The 24,299-nt window shown below is 52.4% G+C and overlaps 1 protein-coding gene across 1 annotated transcript; it reads right to left on the bottom strand.

Annotated features, from left to right (window-relative positions):
* Window positions 1–417: 417 nt before the first annotated feature.
* On the bottom strand, window positions 418–20,049 carry NLRP12 (NLR family pyrin domain containing 12; the record flags this gene model as incomplete). Its single annotated transcript, XM_081107385.1, has 11 exons — window positions 418–1,267; window positions 2,187–2,357; window positions 4,252–4,422; window positions 7,226–7,396; window positions 8,479–8,649; window positions 10,101–10,271; window positions 12,151–12,321; window positions 15,044–15,093; window positions 15,148–16,793; window positions 17,897–17,977; window positions 19,761–20,049. 11 exons carry the CDS (start codon window positions 20,047–20,049, stop codon window positions 1,180–1,182), a joined length of 3,180 nt encoding a protein of 1,059 aa, XP_080963511.1. The 3' UTR covers window positions 418–1,179.
* Between the last annotated feature and the right edge of the window lie 4,250 nt (window positions 20,050–24,299).

The raw sequence follows: 24,299 nt of genomic DNA on the forward strand, positions 1-24,299 counted from the left end.
CCTACTCCGACCCCCGACCCCCACTCCCTTCCCTGGCAGGATTCCAAGCCGTGACCCCATCTGCCCCACCACTCAGATGTGTCCTCGTCCCCCCACCTCCCTCCCATCCCCTCCCCACAGACCAGTCATCCTGTTCTGCTTCGCAATAACCACAAGGCAGGCAGTTCTCAGGTCACAGCCCCAGTAGATCCTGACACTGGCTAGGATGGGACCTTTTTCATACAAACTTCACAGCGGAGGGGCCTGGCCAGCCTACAGCCACCTGCTGCTGGCAGCTGCCCAGCCCGGTCCGGGGCTGCCTCTGGGGGAGGCATTGCAGGGGCACCAGCCTGCCAGGCGGCCGGGACAGGACAGGGTTTCCCAACCATGGCATGAACCCGTTGGCATTTATTCAAGTCATCCAAGGAGGTTTTTTGTGGGTTTTGCTTTAAAGTGTTTTTATTGATTTCAGAGAGGGAGGGGAGAGAACCATCAATGATGGGGATCACTGGTCTGTCGCCTCCTGCACACCCCACACCCGGCATAGAGCCCACCACCTGGGCATGTGCTTGATGGGGCGGGGGGGGGGGGGGAGGGGGGGAGGCTGATGCTGCCCCCCAAGGCCGTTCCCATTAGTCTGACAGGGAAACAGCCATCACCTGCCTCCAGTGCTCACCCCGCTCAGGAATGACACCCCAAACCTAGGTCTGCACCCTGACTCGGGGTCAGACCCCAAACCTTTTGGGGGGGGGACACTGGTCAACCCACCGAGACCCCCGGAGACCCCCAGCTGGGCAGCACCCTTCCATCTTCAGTTCCATAGTGGGCGGGGGAGGGGGGTGCTCTTTGTGGGGTGTGGGTGTCAGTGCAACGCCTGGTTTCTCTCTATTCCCTGGAGGCCGGCAGCTCCCCAAAGCCCCAGGTCTCCTGGCCTTGCCAAGTGTCCCCCGGGGTGGGGGTGGGGCGACATCCCCCTGCGTGGGGAGCCCCTGCCGCCCTCCATTCCCTCATGGCACCCACATCCCCAAACCGAGAGCCCCATGTCGCAGGGCACACAGACCCCGCAGCTTCTGCCTGTGGGGGTGTGTGTGCAGGACCCACAGACACACAGAGTCTGGCCATTTGGACGAGACCGGCCGGATGGATGGCCTGCCTCCTGCAGCGGCGGCAGCGGTAGGGTCAGAGGCAGGGCAGGGGCGGTCAGCAGCCGATGTCCAGGGAAGGCTTTGTCCAGCGGAGGGCGGCCAGCTCTCTGTGGGTGACTGTGCTCAGGTTCACGCCGAACAGCCTGCGGGCACAAAGGGGCATGGGCTCGCACATCAGCTCCATCCTGCGTGTCGTCCTGACACGCCAGCTGGTGGGCTGGATCCCCCGTCGGGGTGGGATGCCCAGGCAGGGCAAGGACGAGAATCAAGCAATGGCCCTGGCCGGTTTGGCTCAGTGCATAGAGTGCCAGCCTGCGGATGGAAGGGTGCCAGGTTGGATCCCGGTGAAGGGCCCGGGTTGTAGGCTTGATCCGCAGTGTGGGGCCGGCGGGAGGCAGCCGGTCCATGATTCTCATCATTAATGTTTCTCTCTTTCTCTCTCCCCTTCTCTGAAATTAATATATATATATATATATATATATATATATTTTTTAATCAACCAATAAATGCATAAATGAGTGGAGCAACAAATCTCTCTCTGTCTCTCAAATTAATTTAAAAAATTTTAAAGAAAGCCGTGCTTTTAATATATATATATATTGATTTCAGAGAGGAAGGGAGTGGCAGAGATAGAAACACTAATGATGAGAGAGAATCATCGATCGGCTGCCTCCTGCACGCCCCCTATTGGAGATCAAGCCCACAACCTGGGCATGTGCCCTTCACCGGAATTGAACCCGGGACCCTTCAGTCCACAGGCCAGCAACTCTATCCACTGAGCCAAATTAGCGAGGGCTCTTCTTTTTTTAAATATATTTTTATTGATTTCAGTGAGAAAGAGATAGGAAGAGATAGAAACATCAGTGATGAGAGAGAATTATTGATCAGCTGCCTCCAGCACCCTCCCCGCCGCCAGCCCCCCCAGCCCCCCCAGCTCCCTTCCCCTCACCCCACCAAGGGAATGGAACCCAAAACCCGGGCTCAGCGATGGCGATGGCGATTGCCCTTTGCTCAGGGCGTACGACCCCTGTCCCGCCTCCCGCAGCGCCAGGCCCCTCTCACCACAGGACCCGCAGTTTGCAGCCGGGGTGCCTCAGCCGCTTGCACAGCCGCCGGACGCCCGCGTTGCCTAGCGCGTTGTTGGTCAGGTAGAGCTCGGTCAGCGTCTGGTTGACCCCCAGGGTGGAGGAGAGATCCTCACAGGATTTGGCCGTGAGGCCGCAGCTGTCCAGCCTGTGGGGGGGAGAGAGAGTGCTCGGAGCAACGCGCAGAGCTGCTTCCGGAGAGCCTTCTCTCCACAGGGAACCGCGTGTTGTTTTTTAAAATATATATTTGTATTGATTTCAGAGAGGAAGGGAGAGGGGGAGAGAGAGAGAGAAACATCCATGATGAGAGAGAATCATCGATCGGCTGCCTCCTGCACGCCCCACACTGGGGATCGAGCCCGCCACCCGGGCATGTGCCCTTGACCGGAATCGAACCCGGGACCCTTCAGTCCATAGGCCGGTGCTCTATCCACTGAGCCACACTGGCCAGGGCAGGGTGTAGTCTTTAGGGGACTAGTTGATAAGAAAACAGTAGAACCAAAGCTGTCCAGGTGAAGATGGTAATGGTAGGCATTTAAGGGGCCTGGACCGGTAGCTTAATGGGTTAGAGTGCCCCCCCCCCCCCAATACGCCAAGGTTTAAGGTTCAATCCCCCATCAGGGCACATACAAGAAGCAACCAATGAGCCCAGCCAGCATGGCTCAGTGGTTGAGCGTCGACCTCTGAACCAGGAGGTCACAGTTCAATTCCCAGTCAGGGCACGTGCCCAGGTTGCGGGCTCGATCCCCAATGGGGGGCGTGCAGGAGGCAGCTGATCCATGATTCTCTCTCATCATTGATGTTTCTATCTCTCGCTTCCTCTCCCATCCTCTCTGAGATCAATAAAAATATATATATATTTTTAAAAAGAAGCATAAAATAAGTGGAACAACCCAATGTTTCTCTCTCTCTCCCTAAAAGTCAGTTAAAAAATAACCCCAAAACTTCTTTTTTTTTTAAAAAAAAAAGAGCCATCTATCTATAGCAACACCCATTGATTTGCAGCTGAGCATGTCATGTGGCTGAGACTTAGCTGTCCCTAAACCCCAGAGGTGAATAGAGGATCCAGGCCCAAGTTGGCTGGTTTCCATGTCCCCAGCCACCAGGAATGGGTCCAATTGGAACCAGTGAATCAGAACCATGCTTTTCCTGGAGGCTTGGCTTTCAGAACTTGAACCTGAAAAGAAATCGTCTATAGCCCTGGCCGCCCAGGTTGGGTAGCTCAGTTGGTTAGAGCATCATCCCAATACACCAAGGTTGTGGGTTTGATCCCGGTCAAGGCACATACAAGAATCAACCAATGAATGCAAATCTCTCTCTCTCTCTCTCTATCTCTTTCATCAATAAGCAAAGGAAGCCCTGGCTGGTTTGGCTCAGTGGATAGAGCGTCGGCCTGCGGACTGAAGGGTCCCGGGTTCGATTCCAGCCAGGGGCACATGCCTGGGTTGTGAGCTTGATCCCCAGTGGGGGGGGGGGGGGCGTGTGGGAGGCGGCCGATCAATGATTCTCTCCCATCATGGATGTTTCTCTCTCTCTCCTTCTCCCTTTCTCTCTGAAATCAATAAATATATATATTTAAAACAATAAAATAAAATAAACAAAGGCAGGCCAGGTGGCGTGGCTGAGTGGTTGCAGGCTTGATCGGCAGCCGATCTATAATACTCTCTCATCATTGATGTTTCTCTCCCTCTCCTTTCCTCTCTGAAATCAATAAAAATATATTTAAAAAGCCCTGGCTGGTTTGGCTTAGTGGATAGAGCATCGGCCTATGGACTGAAGGCTCCCAGGTTCGATTCCCGGTCCAAGGCACATGCCCAGGTTGCGGGCTTGATCCCCAGTGGGGGGCGTGCAGGAGGCAGCCGATGAATGATTCTCTCATCATGGATGTTCCAATTTCTCTCCCTCCTCTCTGAAATCAATAAAAATATATTTAAACAATATTTAAAAATATGAACAAAGGAAAAGAAAGAGAAAGCAAGGACAAGCCAACGCTGGCAGCCAGGGACACCCCCCCAGCCCCGACGCCCAGCCCCCAGCCTCACCACAGCTTCTGGAGCCTGCAGGTGGGGTGCTGCAGCCCCTCACACAGCCACCACATGCCCCGGTCGCCCAGGTCGTTGAAACTCAGGTCCAGCTCCCGGAGGTGGCGGTTGGACCGGAGCACGGCGGCCAGGCCCTCGCAGGCCGCGGCGCTGAGCCGGCAGATGCCCAGCCTGGAAGACACGGGCACGGGGTTGGCACCTCCGGGACGCCGCCTGGAAAAGCTCACAGCTCAGGTGCCGGGTGCTGTGGTCAGGGCAGAGAGAGAGAGACTCCATATTGGCCCTGAGAGAGCAGCGAGGGCGAGGAAGGGAGGAACGGGCAGGTGGGAAGAGGGGGGAGAGAGAGAGAGACAGACAGACAGACAGAGAGAGAGGGAGAGAAGAAAGGCCGGAAAAGGGCAGGCACACAGGGAGGAGAGTGTTAAAGAATAAAGAACCATCTTGCACGCAAGTGAAAGGACAATTCACAAAATTGGACAAAATATTGACAAGCCATCTATCTGAAAATGGAACCGTATCCAGAATTGAACATAACGAAAGCATAGTGATGAATCACAGAAACCATCTGTAATTATAGATGTGTTTTCCGACGGTCTTAGGCGACCCCTGTGAAAGGGTCGTTCGACCGCCAAAGGGGACGCCACACACAGGTTGAGAACCGCTGGACTGAAGGGTCCCGAATTCAATTCCTTCTGGTCAAGGGCACATGCCCGGGTTGGGGACTCGATCCCCAGCAGGGGGCGTGCAGGAGGCAGCGGATCAGTGATTCTCTCTCATGATTGATGTGTCTCTCTCTCCTTCTCCCTTCCTCTCTGAAATCAATAAAAAAATATTTAAAAAGCCCTAGCTGGGTTGGCTCATTGGATAGAGCATCGGCCTGCGGACTGAAGGGTCCCGGGTTCAATTCCAGTCAAGGGCACATGCCCGGGTTGCTGCAGGCTCGATCCCCAGTAGGGGGCGTGCAGGAGGCAGCTGGTTCATGATTCTCTCTCATCATCACTGTTTCTATCTCTCTCTCTCTCTCCCTTCCTCTCTGAAATCAATAAAAAATATACATTAAAAATATTTTATTTTATTTTATTTTTTAAATATATTTTATTGATTTTTTACAGAGAGGAAGGGAGAGGGATAGAGAGTTAGAAACATCGATGAGAGAGAAACATCCATCCGCTGCCTCCTGCACACTCCCTACTGGGGATGTGCCCGCAACCCAGGTACATGTCCTTGACCGGAATCGAACCTGGGACCCTTGAGTCCGCAGGATGACGCTCTATCCACTGAACCAAACCAGTTAGAGCACATTAAAATTTTTTTTTAAAAAAATTAAAAAAAATAAATAAAGAAAATATATTTCCAAAGTATGCAGTAAGTGAACGATTCACCTTTAAAATATTTAGGGGAGCCCTAACCGGTTTGGCTCAGTGGATAGAGCATCGGCCTGTGGACTCAAGGGTCCCGGGTTCGATTCCGGCCAAGGGCATGTACCTTGGTTGCGGGCACATCCCCAGTAGGGACTGTGCAGGAGGCAGCGGATCGATGCTTCTCTCTCATCGATGTTTCTAACTCTCTATCCCTCTCCCTTCCTCTCTGTAAAAAAAATCAATAAAATATATTTTTTAAAAATATTTAGGGGGCTGCGGATCTGCACATGAGTAAGACAGCCACAGAACACAAGCTAAGGACTTACTGGTAAATTCCATGCATAAGCAAGTCACCCAACAAGGAGGCCGAAAAAAGCTAATAAGCCCACAAAGGGATGCTCAGCTTCACTAATTACGAGAGAAATGCGCTGTAGGAACATTGTCTGCCCACCAGCGTTCTTAAATATAGAAAGCTAAACAACACAGATACGGGAGGAGGCGCTTCCCTCCCAGGAGCACGCCTCCGCCTCTCCCTTCCCCCACCCCCCTTCTTCCCTCTCAGGCCTGCATCCCCTAAACTCCGAAGGTTCCCTCACCCCAGATTTGCAACCAGGAGAGCAATGGTTCCTCCTGGGCTCACCCCCTGAACCTGTCTCCCAGGCCCCCCTTCTCTCTGACTCTCCCGCGAGCTCACGCAGCCCCGCCCCGGCTCTCCTGTGGCTGCTTCTGCTCTCAGCCCTCCCTTGGTTCACGGTCCCCAGCTTTAACAAACATACCCTCAAAATGAAAAAAGAAAAAAAAAGAAAACAATACATATACAGGAGCTGTGCAGGAACTTTTCTCCTTTCCATCTTTTTTTTTTTTTCAATATATTTTTATTGATTTCAGACAGAAAGGAAGAGGGAGCGAGAGACAGAAACATCCATGATGAGAGAATCATGGACCGGCTGCCTCCTGCACGCCCCCCACTGGGGATCGAGCCCACAACCGGGGCATGTGCCCTTGACCAGAATCGAACCCAGGGCCTTTCCGTTCGCAGGCCGATGCTCTATCCACTGTAACTAGGACTGCAGTATATTTATTTATTTTTAAATATATTTTATTGATTTTTTTACAGAGAAGAAGGGAGAGGGATAGAGAGTTAGAAACATCGATGAGAGAGAAACATCGATCAGCTGCCTCCTGCACGCCCCCTACTGGGGATGTGCCCGCAACCCAGGTACATGCCCTTGACCGGAATCAAACCTGGGACCCTTCAGTCCGCAGGCCGACTCTCTATCCACTGAGCCAAACCGGTTAGGCCAAAATGTATGTATTTTTAAAAGGGGGGTTATGGGAAGTGTCCATGGGAAAGAAGCATTCATTGTGAGTCCTAACCGAGAAAACAGATGTTATCAGGGTAAAACCGAGGGCAGCAGAGCAGAAAGGAATTCCAGGAAGAAAGAGCGGCAGGTGCAAAGGTCCTGAGGCAGAGAGCTCTTTGAAAGGGGGCAGGTGGAGCTGGAGGTTCGGAGAGGCGGGGAGGGAGCATGGCCCCAGGGAGCTGGGTGAGAAGGATGAGGACTGGGAACTGGGACTCCCGCGATGGCGATGGCGAGCACAGCTGGACTCACCGGAGGGTCTGGAGTTTGCACTGGGGGTGCCTGAGGCCCTCACACAGCAGCAGCACCCCGGGGTCCCCCAGGTCGTTCAGGCCGAGGTCCAGCTCCATCAGGCTCTGGTTCACAGGGAGGGTGGTGGCCAGGTCTTCACAGGCTGCAGCAGTGAGGTGACAGATCTTTAACCTATTCAACATATATGTTAAAAATGGGCAGCGGCCTGGAACAGCCGTTTCTCCGGAGAAGATACACAAAGAGCCACAGATCGCATGAAAAGGGTCAACTATCGCCCTGGCCGGTGTGGCTCAGTGGATAGAGCGTCGGCCTGCGGACTGAGGGGTCCCGGGTTCGATTCTGGTCAGGGGCACATCCCGGGGTTGCAGGCTCGATCCCCAGGAGGGGGTGTGCAGGGGGCAGCCAATCAGTGATTCTCTCTCATCACTAATGTTTCTATCTCTCCCTCTCCCTTCCTCTCTGAAATCAATAAAAAAAATATTTAAAAATTAATAAAAAATAAAAAATATATAATTTTATTGATTTCAGAGAGCAAGGGAGAGAGAAACATCAATGATGAGAGAGAATCATTGATCGGCTGCCCCCTGCATGCCCCCTACTGAGGATCAAGCCCACAACCTGGACACGTTCCCTTGACTGGAATGGAACCCGGGACATTTCAGTCCGCAGGCTAATGCTCTATCCACTGAGCCAAACCAGCTAGGGCAAGAATATATATGTACACTGAGTGGCCAGATTATTATGACTGGCCAGATTATTATGACCACCCCATCAGTATAATAAAGTGAATTAGTTATGCAAATAATAATAATAAAACCTTGAGTGTATTTGCTTAGAAGTTTTCAATATTCAGTAGTTTTGGAAGTGTCAATGAAGTACTGATGGGGTGGTCATAATAATCTGGCCGGTCATAATAATTTGGTCAGTATATATATATATATATATATATATATATATATATACACACACACACATATATATGGGAAGAGAGAGAGAGAGAGAGAGAGAGAGAGAGATGGAATTTCATTCCTTTTTACAGGCCGAATAATATCCCATTGTCCATATATTCCACATTTTCCTTTGTCTATCCGTCCACCCATGATGGACCTTTGAGCTGCTGCCGCCTCTTGGCTACGGCACACCACGCTGCCACGAGCACGGGGTGGCCAAGCAGCGGATGCATGTTCACCCCATCATCCCCCCGGAGAAGGAGAACTGCCTGCGAAGGGCCCCAGGCCCGGGAAAAAACTCACCACAGGACCTGCAGCCTGCAGGCCGGGTGCCTCAGGCCCTCGCACAGCAGCCGCAGCCCCGCGTCCCCCAGCGCGTTGCCCGTCAGGTCCAGCTCCACCAGGTGGCGGCTGGAGCTGAGCACCCAGGCCACCTCCTGGCCAGCCCCGGCCTCCAGCTGGCACTTCCGCAACCTGGGGGGAAAAAAGAAACGCTGGCGAGGGAGGGCCCAGCCTTGCTTTTTCTGCCTCCGTGAGACCACAGTGAGCTACCCAGCCCCACCCCACACCTGTCACGGCAGCTACAGAGGTGAACAGACGGATGTCCCATCTGATGAGACCGACGGGGAAGCAGTGACAATGACCACCCAGGTGCCAGCCCGGCCGTGTGGCAGGACAGACGGACGGACGGACTGGGGTCTCTCTAGAGCTCAGTGGCCTGTGTTGGCTCCCGCACCCGCCGCCTGCCAATCCTGGGACCTCAGCAAGTCGTTTCCATCAAGTCTCAGATGCAGGTGTCATGTGATGGCGTGACTCAGGTTCACTGACTCTAAAATAAGGGTAACAAGGCCCTGGCCGGGTAGCTCAGTTGGTGAGAGGGTTTTCCCCAGGCCTGGCCGGTCTGGCTCAGTGGATAGAGCGTCGGCCTGCAGACTGAAGGGTCCCGGGTTCGATTCTGGCCATGGGTACGTGCCCGGGGTGGCGGGCTCGATCCCCAGTGTAGGGCGTGCAGGAGGCAGCCGATCAATGATTCTCTCTCATCATTGATGTTTCTATCTCTCTCTCTCCCTCTCCCTTCCTCTCTGAAAGCAATAAAACTATATATTTTTTTAATTTATGATTTATTTTTTAATATATATTTTTATAGATTCCAGAGAGGAAGGGAGAAGGAGAGAGAGAAACATCAATGATGAGAGAGAATCATTGATTGGTTGCCTCCTGCATGCCCTACACTGGGGATGGAGCCCACAACCTGGGCATGTGCCCTTGACCAGAATCGAACCTGGGACCCTTCAAGTCCAGAGGCCAACACTCTATCCACTGAGCCACACCGGCCAGGGCAATATATATATATTAAATATTTTATTGATTTTTTACAGAGAGGAAGGGAGAGGGATAGAGAGTTAGAAACATCGATTCAGCTGCCTCCTGCACACCCCCCACTAGGGATGTGCCCGCAACCCAGGTACATGCCCTTGACCGGAATTGAACCTGGGACCCTTCAGTCTGCAGGCCGACGCAGGCCACTGAGCCAAACCAGCCAGGGCGATATATATATATTTTAAAAAATAAGTGAGTTAAATTGTAGGACACCTAGTAGTGAGACAGAGAATCCTTGGGTGAGTTGGGGGTGGAATGGGGTGCAGGGGGCTCGGGAAACCGCCACGCTGTTCAGGGACCAGAAGTATCAGAAGAACCCGTTCTGCGTGCAAGTGGGTGGCTTTAGCTCACTGGCCTCGCAGGGAAAGGGAACTGTACCACCAAAAACTCTGGGGTCGGACTGGGTTGTGGGTTAAGGTGGGCAGGTGTCAAAGGGCAGACTTGGGGACCCTCTGCATTTGGGGAGCTGTTTCAAGCCGGGGGGGGGGGGGCGGGGGGGAGACCAGGCGGGCGGAGGGCGAGCTTGCTCGGGGCGGGGGACTCACTGGAGCATCTGCAGCCTGCAGTTGGGGTGCCGCAGCCCCTCGCAGAGCAGCCTCACGCCGGGCAGCCCCAGGGCGTTGCTGCTCAGGTCCATCCTCATCAAGTTCTTGTTGGCGGCCAGCGCGGCGGCCAGGTCCTGGCAGGCGGCGCTGGGCACCCGGCACCTCTTCAGCCTGGGTGGGAAGGAGGAGAGAGCGGAGCGGTTACATCCTCTGGGGCCCTTCGGTGGGGTCTGTCCCTTATCCGTCCTCCCCTTCCTTCTTCTCTCATTTATTTATTTATTTTAATTTAATTTTTTTTTATAAAGCCATTTATTTAAAAAAATAAAAAACTGGTTTGTCAGATCACATACACAGCAGATACACAGCTACTGAAGTGGCCCGTTAATAGACACCCGTGGGGCCGAAACCGGTTTGGCTCAGTGGATAGAGCGTCGGCCTGCGGACTGAAAGGTCCCAGGTTCGATTCCGGTCAAGGGCATGTACCTGGGTTGTGGGCACATCCCCAGTGGGAGATGTGCAGGAGGCGGCTGATCGATGTTTCTCTCTCATCAATGTTTCTACTCTCTATCCCTCTCCCTTCCTCTCTGTAAAAAAATCAATAAAATATATTAAAAAAAAAAAAATAGACACCCGTGGGGCGTGCACCATACAGTACCAGTACCTGAACAATACAGCTGGCAAGGAGGAGCCTGTGGGGTAATTCAGATTCCGACTGGACTCTTACTTGAATGGCTTTAAGTCAGCATACAGTGAGTGAGAGGTGGAGTCCCAAGTATAATAGCTGATGCGTCAGGGTTTAATTTCTATTTTTTTTTAAATATATTTTTGCCCTAGCTGGGTTGGCTCAGTGGATAGAGCTTCAGCCTGCGGACTGAAGGGTCCCAGGCATGATTCCGGCCAAGGGCACATGCCCGGGTTGCAGGCTGGATCCCCAGTAGGGGGTATGCAGGAGGCAGCCGATCCGTGATTCTGTCTCATCATTGATGTTTCTATCTCTCTCTCTCCTTCTCCCTTCCTCTCTGAAATCAATAAAGAAATACATTTTTGAAATATTTTTTATTTTATTTTTTAATATATTTTTATTGATTTTAGAGAGGGAGGGGGAGGGGGAGGGAGAGGGAGATAGAAACATCAATGATGAGAGAATCATTGATCGACCGCCGCCCGCACGCCCCCTACTGGGGATCGAGCCCACAACCCAGGCACGTGCCGTTGACCGGAATCGAACCTGGGACCCTTCAGTCTGCAGGCTAGCGCTCTATCCACTGAGCCAAACCAGCTAGGGCTCCCCCGCTATTTTAAGAGTTCCCACTGCATTTGATATTTGTTTATTTTAGAGAGAGGAAGGGAAAGAGAGAAAGAGAGAGAGACTTATTGTTATACTTATTTATGCATTCACTAGAGGCCCTGTGCACGGATTCGTCCAGGGTTTGTCTGGCCTGTCTCGCCCTGTCCTGACAGGCTGGACCCCAGCAGCAAGCTAACCTACCGGTTGGAGTGTGTGCCCCCTGGTGGTCAGTGCGCATCATAGCGACTGGTCGAACGGTCAAACGAATGGTTGGACACTTAGCATATTAGGCTTTTATTATATAGGACTGGTTGATTCATGTACGTCCCTTGACCTGGGGTGGAACCTGCAACCTGGGCGTATGGGGACAATGCTGGAACCCACTGAGCTACCTGGCCAGGGCTGGTTCAGTTAAAATGAGGTCATTAGAATGAGACCTGGTCCAATAGGACTGGAGAGAGATCAGGACACAGACACACACAGAGAGGGAAGACCCTGTGAGAAGACAGGGAAAGGTGGCCGCCTACAAGCCGAGGCAGGAGGCCGCAGGAGACACCAACCCTGCCAACACCTGGATCTTGGCCTGCCAGCCTCCAGGCTTGTGAGAAATGCCTCTCCGTTGTGTAAGTCACCCGGACGGTGGCCCTTTGTGACGGCAGCCGGAGCAAAGTCACACACCGTCCTGAGTTCTTTTCTGACAGAGAGCCCGACGCGAGGGCGAGGTGGGACCACCAGGAGCTCCCAGACCAGCTAGAGACTCACCTCAGATTCTGAAGTTTGCAGTTGGGGTGTCTGAGCCCTTGACACAGCAGCCTCACCCCCTGGCTCCCCAGGGCATTGTGGTACAAAGCCAGCTCTATCAGATTCGGGTTGGTGCTCAGAGCGGTGGCCAGCTGGTCGCTGTAGGCGTCTGGCAAAACGTTCCTCTCGGGGCTGCGTGAAGGAACTACAGGTCAGTTCAGTTGTTTTTTTGTTTTAAATAAGCTTGGTTTTTTAAAAAATATATTTTTATTGATTTCAGAGAGGAAGGAAGAGGGAGAGAGAGAGAGAAACATCCATAATGAGAATCATGGATTGGCTGCCTCCTGCAAGTCCCCCAACTGGGGATCGAACCCGCAACCCAGACATGTGCCCTTGACCAGAATTGAACCTGGGACCTTTCAGTTTGCAGGCCAACGCTCTATCCACTGAGCCAAACCGGCTAGGGCAAGCTTGTTTTTTTAAAATATTTTTTGTTTATCCTCACCCAAAACTAATTTTTCCACTTATTTTTATTTATTTTATTTTTTAAAATATATTTTTTATTGATTTCAGAGAGGAAGGAAGAGGGAGAGAGAGAGAGAAACATCAATGATGAGAAAGAATCATTGGTCGGCTGCCTCCTGCACTCCCCTACTGGGGACCAAGCCCACAACCTGGGCATGTGCCCTTGACCGGAATCGAACCCAGGACCCTTCAGTATGCAGGCTGATGCTCTATCCACTGAACCAAACCGGCTAGGGCTCCATTGATTTTTTTAGAGAGAGTGGAAGGCAGGGGGAGAGACAGAGAGAGAGAAACATTGATGTCAGAGAGATACATCGATTGCTTGCCTCTCCTACATGCACCCCGACCAGGGACGGGGATCAAGCCTGCAACTGAGGGATGTGCCCTTGACCGGAGTCGAACCCGGGACCTTTCAGTCCTCGGGCTGATTGATGCTCTATCTATGGAGCCAAACCAGCTAGGGCTGGTCAGCTCAGCGTTCCCAGTCGCTTTACAATGATTATGTTTGGCACTTGGTCATCACTTCATAATTTTGAAAGCATTTTGTCGTCTTCATTTTAATTTACCTCCTGAATGACCCTGCATTCCTTGCCCAAGGTCACATAGCTGATGCGCAGTAGAGACCAGACCTAAATCCTGGGACTAGCGAGGGGAGATGGATTTCATCTTAAAGATGATTTTTTTTTATGTTGAGGTAACATTGGTTAATAACAGTATATACCTTTCAGGTGTACAGCATTATGATTCGCTATCTACACATTCTATGGCATCGTCGGCACCAACAGCCAAGTTTCCGTCTGTCACCATGTACTGGACCCCTTCCCCTCTGGTGACCACCATACTGTGGTCTGTATCTATGAGTTTGTTTTTGTTTTGTTTGTTCGTTTGCTGCCTTTTTGCTTTATATTCCATAGAGGAGTGAGATCATATGGTATTGATATTTTTCTGTCTGACTTTTTTCACTTAGCACAATACCCTCAAGATCCACACGTGTTGTCACAAATGACAGTATCACCTTTTTTGTGGCTGACTAGTATATCTATATCTATATCTATATCTATATCTATATCTATATCTATATCTATATAACCCCTTCTTTTTTCTTTTTCTTTTTAAAATATTTCTTTATTGATTTCAGAGAGGGAGGAAGAGGAAGAGATAGAAACATCAATGATGAGAGAGAATCATTAATCAGCCGTCTCCTGCAGGTCCCCTATTGGGGATTGAGCCAACAACCTGAGCATTGGCCCTGGTCAGGAATCAAACCTGTAACCTCATGGGTCGACACTCAACCATGGAGCCACACTGGCCGGACCCAGCTCTTCTTTATCTATCTATCTATCTATCTATCTATCTATCTATCTATCTATTCATCTATCTATTTTATTGATTTTGGAGAGAAACATCAATCAGTTGCCTCCCATACTCACCCTACTGGGGATCGAACCCACAGCCGGGGTATGTGCTCTGACCAGGAATCAAACCCACCACCTTTTGGTGTATGGGATGACACTCCAACCAACTGAGCCACCCCAGCCAGGGCTCCATTCATTTATTGACAGACAAGTGTCTGGATAATATTTCTTTAAAAAAAATTTTTTTTTATTGATTTTGGAGAGGAAGGGAGAGCGAGAGAGAGATAGAAACATCAGCGATGAGAGAGAATCATTGATCAGCTCACTGGGGGTGGAGCCCACAACCTGGGCATGTGCCTGACCGAGAATTGACCCATGACCTCCTGATTCATAGGTCAATGCCAGCCACGCTGGCTGAGCTGAGTAATATTTCTTTTCTTTTTAATATTTCTTTTTTTTAAAAAAATATTTTATTGATTTTTTTACAGAGAGGAAGGGAGAGGAATAGAGAGTTAGAAACATCGATGAGAGAGAAACATCATGATAGAGAAACATTAACCAGCTGCCTCCTGCACACTCCCTACTGGGGATGTGCCTGCAACCAAGCTACATGTCCTTGGCCGGAATCGAACCTGGGACCCTTCAGTCCTCAGGCCTATGCTCTACCCACTGAGCCACGCCGGCCGGGTTGAGTATTATTTCTTGATTGAACACAATCTCCTTGACATAGGCCCCAACTTAGTCCTCATGGCTATTGTGTCAGAGGAGAAAGCCAACCGGGAAACTACTGACATGGGGCAGCCAGACCACTTCGTTATGGGGTGGCCCCGTCCCAGGGAGGTGTCCGCCAGCCTCCCTGCCCTCTTCCCAGGAGATGCAGGCAGCGCCCCCCCCCCCGCCCCCATTTCCTCAGGGTCATCACCACCAAGTATTTCTCCAGATGGTGCCAAGGATGCCCTCGCTGGGGCCTCGTCACCCCCTGGCTGAGAACATGAACTTGGTTAGGAGCCTGCGCTTGGACAGCCAGTACTTACGATGGTGCCAGTAGCGTCTGGGCCCCCGATGCCCGCCTGGCCCCCTCCTCCTCCTCTTCCTCTTCCTCCTCCTCCTCCTCCTCCTCCTCCTCCTCCTCGTCCGCCCGGTAGGCGGCCCCGTGCAGGTGCAGCACCAGGGCGTTGGTGCAGTGCTTCAGGCAGAAGGCGGAGACCGCGTGCTCCATCTTGGTGGCCATGTCACTGACCACGACCACCTGGAAGTGGCTCAGGGCCCGCCGGATGAACGCCTCCTCCTGGATCTCGTAGAGGCAGCTGAGCAGCTCCAGGGCGCCCTGCTGCAGCGTGGAGCCCTCGCTCAGCGCCTTGCCCCGGATCCACTCCAGCAGCTCCGCCTGGACGTGCGGCGAGACCTTCCAGCCCAGCGTCTTCTCCAGGTAGCTCCTGGCCTCCTGGTTCAGGAGCCCGAACAGGAAGCGGACGGTGAGCGCCAGGGCGCTCCTCTCCGACAGCCCGTACTCGGCCAGCAGCCGGGCCAGGCTCCGCTCCGGGCCGGCCGCCCGGTCCGCCCCGTCCAAGACGTAGTACACGGCGGCAAAGAACTCCTGGAAGCTCAGGTGGATGAAGCTGTAGAACTTCTCGCAGTTGATGTCCTTCTGGAAGATGTTCATGTTGAGGAAGGAGGAGACGTCCGCCCCGTCCAGGCCGTGCCTCCGCAGGTCCTGCTCCTCGAAGAGGATCTTCTGGCTCCAGAGGCCGTCGGCCGCCAGGGAGCACAGCCCCGTCTGGTTGGGCGGGCGCTGGAGCGTGGGGGACCCCGGCTGGGGCTGCATCAGGCTCAGCAGGTAGAGCAGGTACACGGCCGTGGTGGTCCGGGTGGCCTGTCTCCGGAGCCCCCCGCCCTCCAGCTGCTGCTTGAGGCAGGTGCACACCACCCAGCACACCAGCGGCACGAAGCACAGCGTGAACAGGGGCTCGTTGTCCCGCACGAAGCTGAAGACGTGGCGGGCCTGCTCGGGGTCCTGGAAGTACTTGTAGAAGTACTCCTTCCTCTCGGCCTCCGAGAAGCCCAGGATCTCCACGTGCCGGGGATGCTCGAGCAGCCGCTGCAGCTTCTCCAGCGCCGTGGGCCTGGTGGTGATGAGCAGAGACGCCTCGGGCAGCAGCTTCTTGTGGATCAGGCTGCTGAGCAGCAGCTCCGGGGGCCGCTTCTCCTCCCAGCGCACGCACCAGGGGCCGCGGGGGTCGTGGAAGGAGGGCTGGAGCTCGTCGAAGCCGTCGATGATGAACAGGAGGCGCTCAGGGGCGCGCAGCAGCTCCCCGAGGGGCGCGCCGGGCTCGGGCCAGCAGCCGGAGAGGAGGTCCCGCGCGCTGCGCTCCGGGGCGCCCCGGTTCATCTCCCGGCAGTTGATGTAGAAGAGGTAGTCGAAGCGGCCCGGGAAGAGCCGGCCGTCCGCCCAGTCCAGCATGGCCTTGTGGGCCAGCATGGACTTGCCCATGCCCGCCGCGCCCTGCAGGACCACGGTGCGCGGGGGCTCGGGCCGCTCGGCGTCCGGCTCGAACAGGGTGTCCACCTGGATGAGGCTGGCCTGGTGTCCTCCCCCGGCCCTGGCGTGCGCCCGGCCCGTGTCCAGCAGCTTCTGCTGCGCCCACAGCGGGGTGGGGTGCTCCTTCACCAGCAGCAGCCGCGTGTAGCGGTGGCTGAAGTTGACGCACTCGCCCAGGCGCGCGTTGCGGTCCTCCATCAGCCGGAACTTCCTGCGGACGTGGTCCCGGTAGGTTTCCCGGGGATCTAATGGGAAGGAATGAAGGATTTGGGGGGGGGGGGGACACTCATCAGCAAGCTCTCCCCTGAATTCCTGAGCTAAAGCACAGCGTGGCTCCATGGTGGAGCCCGGATCTAGGAACCAGGAGGTTCTGGTTCGATTCCCGGTCAAGGGCACAGGCCTGGGTTGCAGGCTCGATCCCCAGTAGGGGGCGTGCAGGAGGCAGCCTAGGGATGATTCTCATCATGGATGTTTCTATCTCTTCCTCTCCCTTCCTCTCTGAAATCAATAAAAAAAAAATATTTAAGAAAATAAAAATAAGGGACTCTTTTCCCCTCCCCATGTATTATTCTTCGATCAATTTCCACCTTTACTATAAAAAAATAAAAATAAAGCGCAGCAGGCGCCTACTTGCTCTGCAATCTTTCTAGATGGAGCCTGGGAACCTTGGTACTTCCTTCCCTACAAAGATCTTCCCTCCCCAGGGGACGCAGAAGCGTTAACATGGGAAGTGGGTTTTTGTTTGATTTTTAGGGAGATGGGGGGGGGGGGGAAGGAAACATCAATTTGTTGTTCCACCTATTTATGCAGTCATTGATTCTTTTAAAATATATTTTTATTGATTTATTGGGATGATAAGCCTTGGGGCAAAAGGCCAACAGAGCATGGACACACAGGAAGAAGCTGGGGCTTGGATGGTGTTATTATTACTATTATTTTAATGGAAATCAGTATTTATTTTTTTAATATATTTTATTGGGTTTTTTTTACAGAGAGGAAGGGAGAGGGATAGAGAGTTAGAAACATCGATGAGAGAGAAACATCCATCAGCTGCCTCCTGCACACCCCCCACTGGGGATGTGCCTGCAACCAAGGTACACGCCCTTGACCAGAATGCAACCTGGGACCCTTCAGTCCGCAGGCCGACGCTCTATCCACTGAGCCAAACCGGTTAGGGCTTGGATGGTGTTATTAATCCATTGCATGCATTCTGCAGCCACCCACCCTAAGACTTCCTGTTATGTGCAAAGGAGAGATGAACGCCTGTTTTTGCTTAACCTGTTCTCAGTTGGATGGTTGGATACGTGATGCTCTCTGCATTCTAGCAGGCACCAGGCTCAGGGCTCACCTTTTCTTGGAGTTCCAGCAAAGACTTCCAGTGAGCATGCGGACTGGCTCCCCAGGGAGCACGGGCCACCGGGTGGGGTATCTGGAAGGGACATTTGGGGAGGTCAGTTGGCACATATGTAGCCACCACTCAACAACATTAGCTACCCAGACGGTCTACATGGTAACTCCCAGCCCACCACGCCCCAGAAGGTTCAGCCGTCACCTCACATTCACTATTGTTGAGAACACTTGTTCTTCATAACCTCCATCCCTGCCATTAAAGTCCTCAAGCAGGAAGTTCTGAGTTAGCTTGACTTCCTCCCTCCCCTTCAGCTCTGGGCCATGTCTCATCCATCATCCATCTAACATCCATCCGTCCTTCCACCTTTTCATCCATCCATTTATCCATCCATCATCCATCATCCATCCATCCATCCTCCACCTTTCCACTTACCCATTCATCCATCCTTTCACCTTTCCATCCATCCATTCATCCATCCATCCATCCATCATCATCCATCCATCCATCCATCCATTCATCCATCCTCCATCAATCCATCCATCCATCCTCCATCCATCCATCCACTCATCCTTCCACCTTTCCATCCTTTCACCTTTCCATCCATCCATTCATCCATCCATCCATCCATCATCATCCATCCATCCATCCATCCATTCATCCATCCTCCATCAATCCATCCATCCATCCTCCATCCATCCATCCACTCATCCTTCCACCTTTCCATCCATCCATCCATCCATCCATCCATCCATCCATCCATCCATCCATCCTTCCACCTTTCCATCCATCCATCCATCCATCCATCCATCCATCCTTCCTTCCATCCATCCATCCATCCATCCATCCATCCATCAATCCTTCCACCTTACCATCCATCCATGTATCCATCCATCCATCCATCCTTCCACCTTTCCATCCATCCATTCATCCATATATCCACCCATCTTTCCACCTTTTCATCCATCTACTTATCCATCATCCATCCATTCATTCATCCATCCATCACCCAACAAATTATATATATTTATATATTTCATGGATGAAAAATATATATATATATGGCACCAGGCATTTTTTTAGGCATTGGATACATAGCAAGACACAAGATCTCTGATCCATGGACCTTATATTCTCATGGTATACAGAATTCAGTGCATAGAAAATAAACACCACTTGTATGCACATATGCATAACCCATGGACACAGACAATGGGGTGGTGATGGCCTGCGATAGGGGGTAGGGGTGGGGTGTGGGGTGGGGGAGTGGGGGATGGGAGTGGGCTGGAAGAGGTTAATGGGGGAAAAGGAGGACCTATGTAATACTTTCAACAATAAAGATTTTTTTTTAAAAAAAAAGTAAATAAGTCCTAGCTGGTTTGGCTCAGTGGATAGAGCCTTGGCCTGAGGACTGAAGGGTTCTGGGTTCTGTTCCCCAAAAGGGCACATGCCCGGATTACGGGCTCCCTCCCCAGTAGGGGGTGTGCAGGAGGCAGCCGATCCATGATTCTCTCTCATCGTTGATGTTTCTACCTCTCTCTCCTTCTCCGTTCCTCTCTGAAATCAATCAAGAAATATATTTTAGCCGAAACCGGTGTGGCTCAGTGGATAGAGCGTCGGCCTGCGGACTGAAAGGTCCCAGGTTCGATTCCGCTCAAGGGCATGCACCTGGGTTGTGGGCACATCCCCAGTAGGAGGCGTGCAGGAGGCAGCTGATCGATGTTTCTAACTCTCTCTCCCTCTCCCTTCCTCTCTGTAAAAAACCAATAAAAATATATTTTTAAAAAAAATTTAAAAAAAAGGAGACAAAGAACGGAGACGGGAATTGGTGGGCTGCAGCCTCGCGGTCCCCCCACCGCCTTACCCCTCACCAGGTCCTCCCTGCGTCCTCGCTCCCACAGGTCCCTCCGGTGGATCCGCTCGAAGATGCTCAGGGCCAGCAGCCAGGCCTCCCGGACCCCGCGATGGGCCACCAGCAGCTGGGCCATCTCCAGGGGCCCCGCCGTCTCCATGCGCCCCCGGGGGATCCTGTCCTCCCCGCCCTCCGTCGCCACCCCCAGGAACAACTTGAACTTCTTCAGCTCCGCGGCCTCCAGCTCTTCCAGGTAGGCGGCCAGGAGGCAGAGGCCATCCCGGGCCGCGGTCCCGGGCATGCGGGCGCCGGGACCCCTGGCGGGGACAAGCTGGCGTCTAGGATGTGGCCGCGCTCGGGGCCGGCGGTGCCAACATGCCCACCGGCTCCTGGCGCACGCGCGCGCGCCGGGTAGAGGGGACAGCGCGCAATAACGCTTTCTGTTGCAATCAACGCTTCCTCCGCCTGGGTTCCCGCCTGCCCTGCCCGCTGCCACCGCGGGGTTTGCTGAGAAGGGGAAGTAAGTGGAGGGCGGTGAGGAAATCCAAATCGCAGGAGTCATCCCTGCACTTCTCCCTCCACCTGGCACCCTCTCCCTCCTTTGCCCTCACTGCCCTTCTCCTGGCCTCACCAGTGTCTGTGGTTCACCCGTGTTGGCTCGGTGGGTTGGAAACTCCGGGGTCAGGACACATCCCCAGGTTCGGGGTTTCATCCGAGGTGGGGGTGCATAGGGAAGGCCACCCATCGATGTTTCTCACATCGAGGTTTCTCCCTCTCCCTCCCTCTCTCTCTCTAAAGTCAGTAAAAATAGCTCTGGCTTGTTTGTCTTAGTGGATACTGGGTTGGCCTGCAGGTTGAAGGTCCTGGGAATTGAACCCTGGAACCTGTCAGTTTGAGGCCTAATGCTCTATCCCCTAAGCCAAACCAGCCAGGGCAGGAAAGCTCTTCTTTCTGATGGGTAGAAAGAGAATTGAGCCTAACCAGTTTGGCTCAGTGGATAGAGCGTTGGCCTGCGGACTCAAGGGTCCCAGGTTCGATTCCAGTCAAGGGCATGTACCTTGGTTGTGGGCACATCCCCAGTGGGGAGTGTGCAGGAGGCAGCTGATTGATGTTTCTAACTCTCTATCCCTTTCCCTTCCTCTCTGTAAAAAAAATCAATAAAATATACGTTAAAAAAAAAAGAGAGAGAGAGAGAGAGAGAATTGAGCCCCGGCCGGTGTGGCTCAGTGGTTGAGCATCGACCTAGGAACCAGGAGGTCACGGTTCGATTCCCGGTCAGGGCACATGCCCGAGTTACAGGCTCGATCCCCGGTGTGGGGCGTGCAGGAGGCAGCCGGTTGATGATTCCGTCTCATCATGGATATTTCGGCCTCTCTCTCCCTCCTTCTCCCTTCCTCTCTGAAATCAATAAAAACATAAAAATTTAAAAAGAAAAAGAAAACGCTCTCTGGAATTAGACAGTGGTGATGGGGCCGCCACTCTGCAACAAAAAACAGACCAACCTTGAAATGTACATTTTATAAGGGTGAACTTATGGTCAGTGAATTATATCTGAATTTGTGTATGTGTGTGTGTTTTCATTTTTAATTTTTAAATCTTTATTGTTGAGAGTATTACATATGTCCTCTTTTCCCCCCCATGGGCCCCCTCCAAACCCCTCAGCCCCTCCCCACCAGGCCCTCACTGCCCTCTGTCCGTGTCCATGGGCCGTGCATAGATGCATACAAAGTCTTTGGTTGATTACCTCCCACCCACCCACCCACCCTCCCCGACCTTCCCTCTGAAATTCCACACTCTGCTCCATGTCTCTGGGCCCACTCCGTTCATCAGGTTATTTTGTTAATTAGATCCCACATATGAGTGAGTAGATCTGAATTTTTAAAACTCTCTGTGGCCCTAACCAGTGTGGCTCAGTGGATAGTGCGTCAGCCTGCGGACTGAAGGGTCCCGGGTTCGATTCCAGTCAAGGGCACACTCCTGGGGTTTTGGGCTCGATATCCAGTAGGGGGCGTGCAGCAGGCAGCTGATCAATGATTCTCATCACTGATGTTTCTATCTCTCTCCTCCCCCTCTCCCTTTCTCTCTCTAAAAATCAATAAAAAATATATTAAAAACAAAAAAGAGGCCCAAAGAAGTAAAGTCATAGAGCACCCCCGGGGCTATGACTACAGCTGGTCGCTCCTCCCACAGCCCAGGGCCCCCAGTCCCACGGCCACAGTCACGCCTTCGCTGGGGCCTGCGCACAGGGGTTGGGAAACTTCCTGAGCAGCTGTGTCCTCATGTCTTTAACCTCAGACTCTGGCAGGAAACTCCTAGCCTGGCTGGCCCCTCCCACGTGGGGGTGCAGGGCCGGTCAGAGGGATCCTAGCCCTCCAGGCTCCCACCATTTCTGCACTGACCCACCGGGAAGACTCGGCTACTTGCTGGTGATATTAAAACTTCACAGAACAGCTCTGGCCAGTTCAGCTCAATGGATAGAGTGTTGGCCTGCAGACTGAAGGATCCCGTGATCCATTCTGGTCAAGGGCACATGCTGGGGTTGTGGGTTCCATCCCCAGTAGGGGGCGTGCAGGAGGCAAATGATTCTCTCTCATCATTGATGTTTCTGTCTCTCTCTCTCTCTCTTCCTCTCTGAAATCAATAAAAATATATTCAGAAAAAAACAACATCACAGAACAGCCCTGGCTGGTGCGGCTCAGTTGGTTGGAGCGTCATCCCTTACACTATGCACCAAAAGGTTTTGGGTTCGATTCCTAATCAGGGCACATGCCTGGGTTTCTGGCTTGATTCCCAGTAGGGGGCAGGCAGGAGACAGCCAACTGGTGTTTCTCTCTCATTGACATTTCTCTCTCTCTCTCCCTTCCTCTCAATAAAAACGTATTAGGCCCAGCTGGTGTGGCTCAGTGGTTGGGCCTTGGCCTATGAACCAGGAGATCACGGTTTGATTGTGGGCTCGATCCCCAGTGTGGGGTGTGCAGGAGGCAGCCGATCAATGCTTCTCTCTCATCATAGATCAGCGGTTCTCAACCTGTGGGTCGCGACCCCTTTGGGGGTCGAACGACCCTTCCACAGGGGTCGCCTAAGACCATCGGAAAACACATCTATAATTCCATATTGTTTTTGTGATGAATCGCTATGCTTTCATTCTGTTCAATTTGTAACAATGAAATCGGGGGTCACCACACCATGAGGAACTGGATTAAAGGGTGGCGGTGTGAGGAAGGTTGAGAACCACTGTCATAGATGCTTCTATCTCCTTCTCCCTCTCCCTTCCTCTCTGCAGCTGGTGTTAGGAACAATTTCACTGGCTGAAGTTAGTCTATGACCATTGGGACCAGTGCTGGCTGAGCTGACAACCGCCTTAGGCCGACATGGGAAGGCCCTCAGGGAAGTTAATGAGCCACCTGAGCAGGCGGGAGTCCTGTGTTACCTAAGGAGCCAATTGAGGCTTCACTTGCACAGTTAGTGGTAATTGAACATCAGACACCTTTATCTTAAGGCTCATTGCCCAGCAGTCACTTAGGGCAAGATATAAAAAAAAAAAATTTAAAAAAAAATTTGTTCCCATGGATGGGGGTACTCAAATTTGAAATGATTATTTTTTAATTTTTTAAAATTGACTTGAGAGAGAGAGAAAAACATCCATTTGTTATTCCATGTACGTATGCACTCATTGGTTGCTTCATGTTCTTGTCTGTGCCCTGACTGGGGATCGAACCTCCAACCTTGGCATCCCTGAAGGATGCTCTAACCAACTGAGCTACCTGGCCTGCTTGAAAAAAAATTTTTTTTAAATATATTTTTATTGATTTCAAAGAGAGAGGGAAAGGGAGAGATCGAAACGTCAAGGATATGCAAGAGAATCATTGATTGGCCGCCCCCTTCATACTCCCTCCCAGGAATAGACCAATAGACCAGAACTGAACCTTGACCTTCTAAATCATAGGTCAGCTGGGCCCTGCTTGACTATATATATACGCACAGTAGGTCCTCTGGTTACGTCAGAGATCCGTTCCTATGGCTAGACGTAATGGCCGTAAGTCGGAACCCACCTACATAAGCACCTCCGTCACCCACATACACAGCAGTAATGAAGTGAAACAGTAAAAAAAATTTAAAAGAAAGATAACAATTCCTGACCTTTACTTGTGGCAAATAAATAATAAAAAAACATAAAGCAGCCGAACCGGCTTGGCTCAGTGGATAGAGCGTCGGCCTGCGGACTCAGGGGTCCCAGGTTCGATTCCGGTCAAGGGCATATACTTTGGTTGCGAGCACATCCCCAGTGGGGAGTGTGCAGGAGGCAGCTGATCGATGTTTCTCTCATCGATGTTTCTAGTTCTCTGTCTCTCTCCCTTCCTCTCTGTAAAAAATCAATAAAGATATATTAAAAAACAAACAAACAAACAAAAAACCATAAGGCAGCCGAACCGGTTTGGCTCAGTGGATAGAGCGTCGGCCTGCGGACTCAAGGGTCCCAGGTTCGATTCCGGTCAAGGGCACATCCCCACTGGGGGGGGGGGGGGGGGCGTGCAGGAGGCAGCTGATCGA

The sequence above is a fragment of the Myotis nattereri genome (genome assembly GCF_964212035.1).
Source record: "Myotis nattereri genome assembly, chromosome: 15".
Lineage (NCBI taxonomy): Eukaryota > Metazoa > Chordata > Mammalia > Chiroptera > Vespertilionidae > Myotis > Myotis nattereri.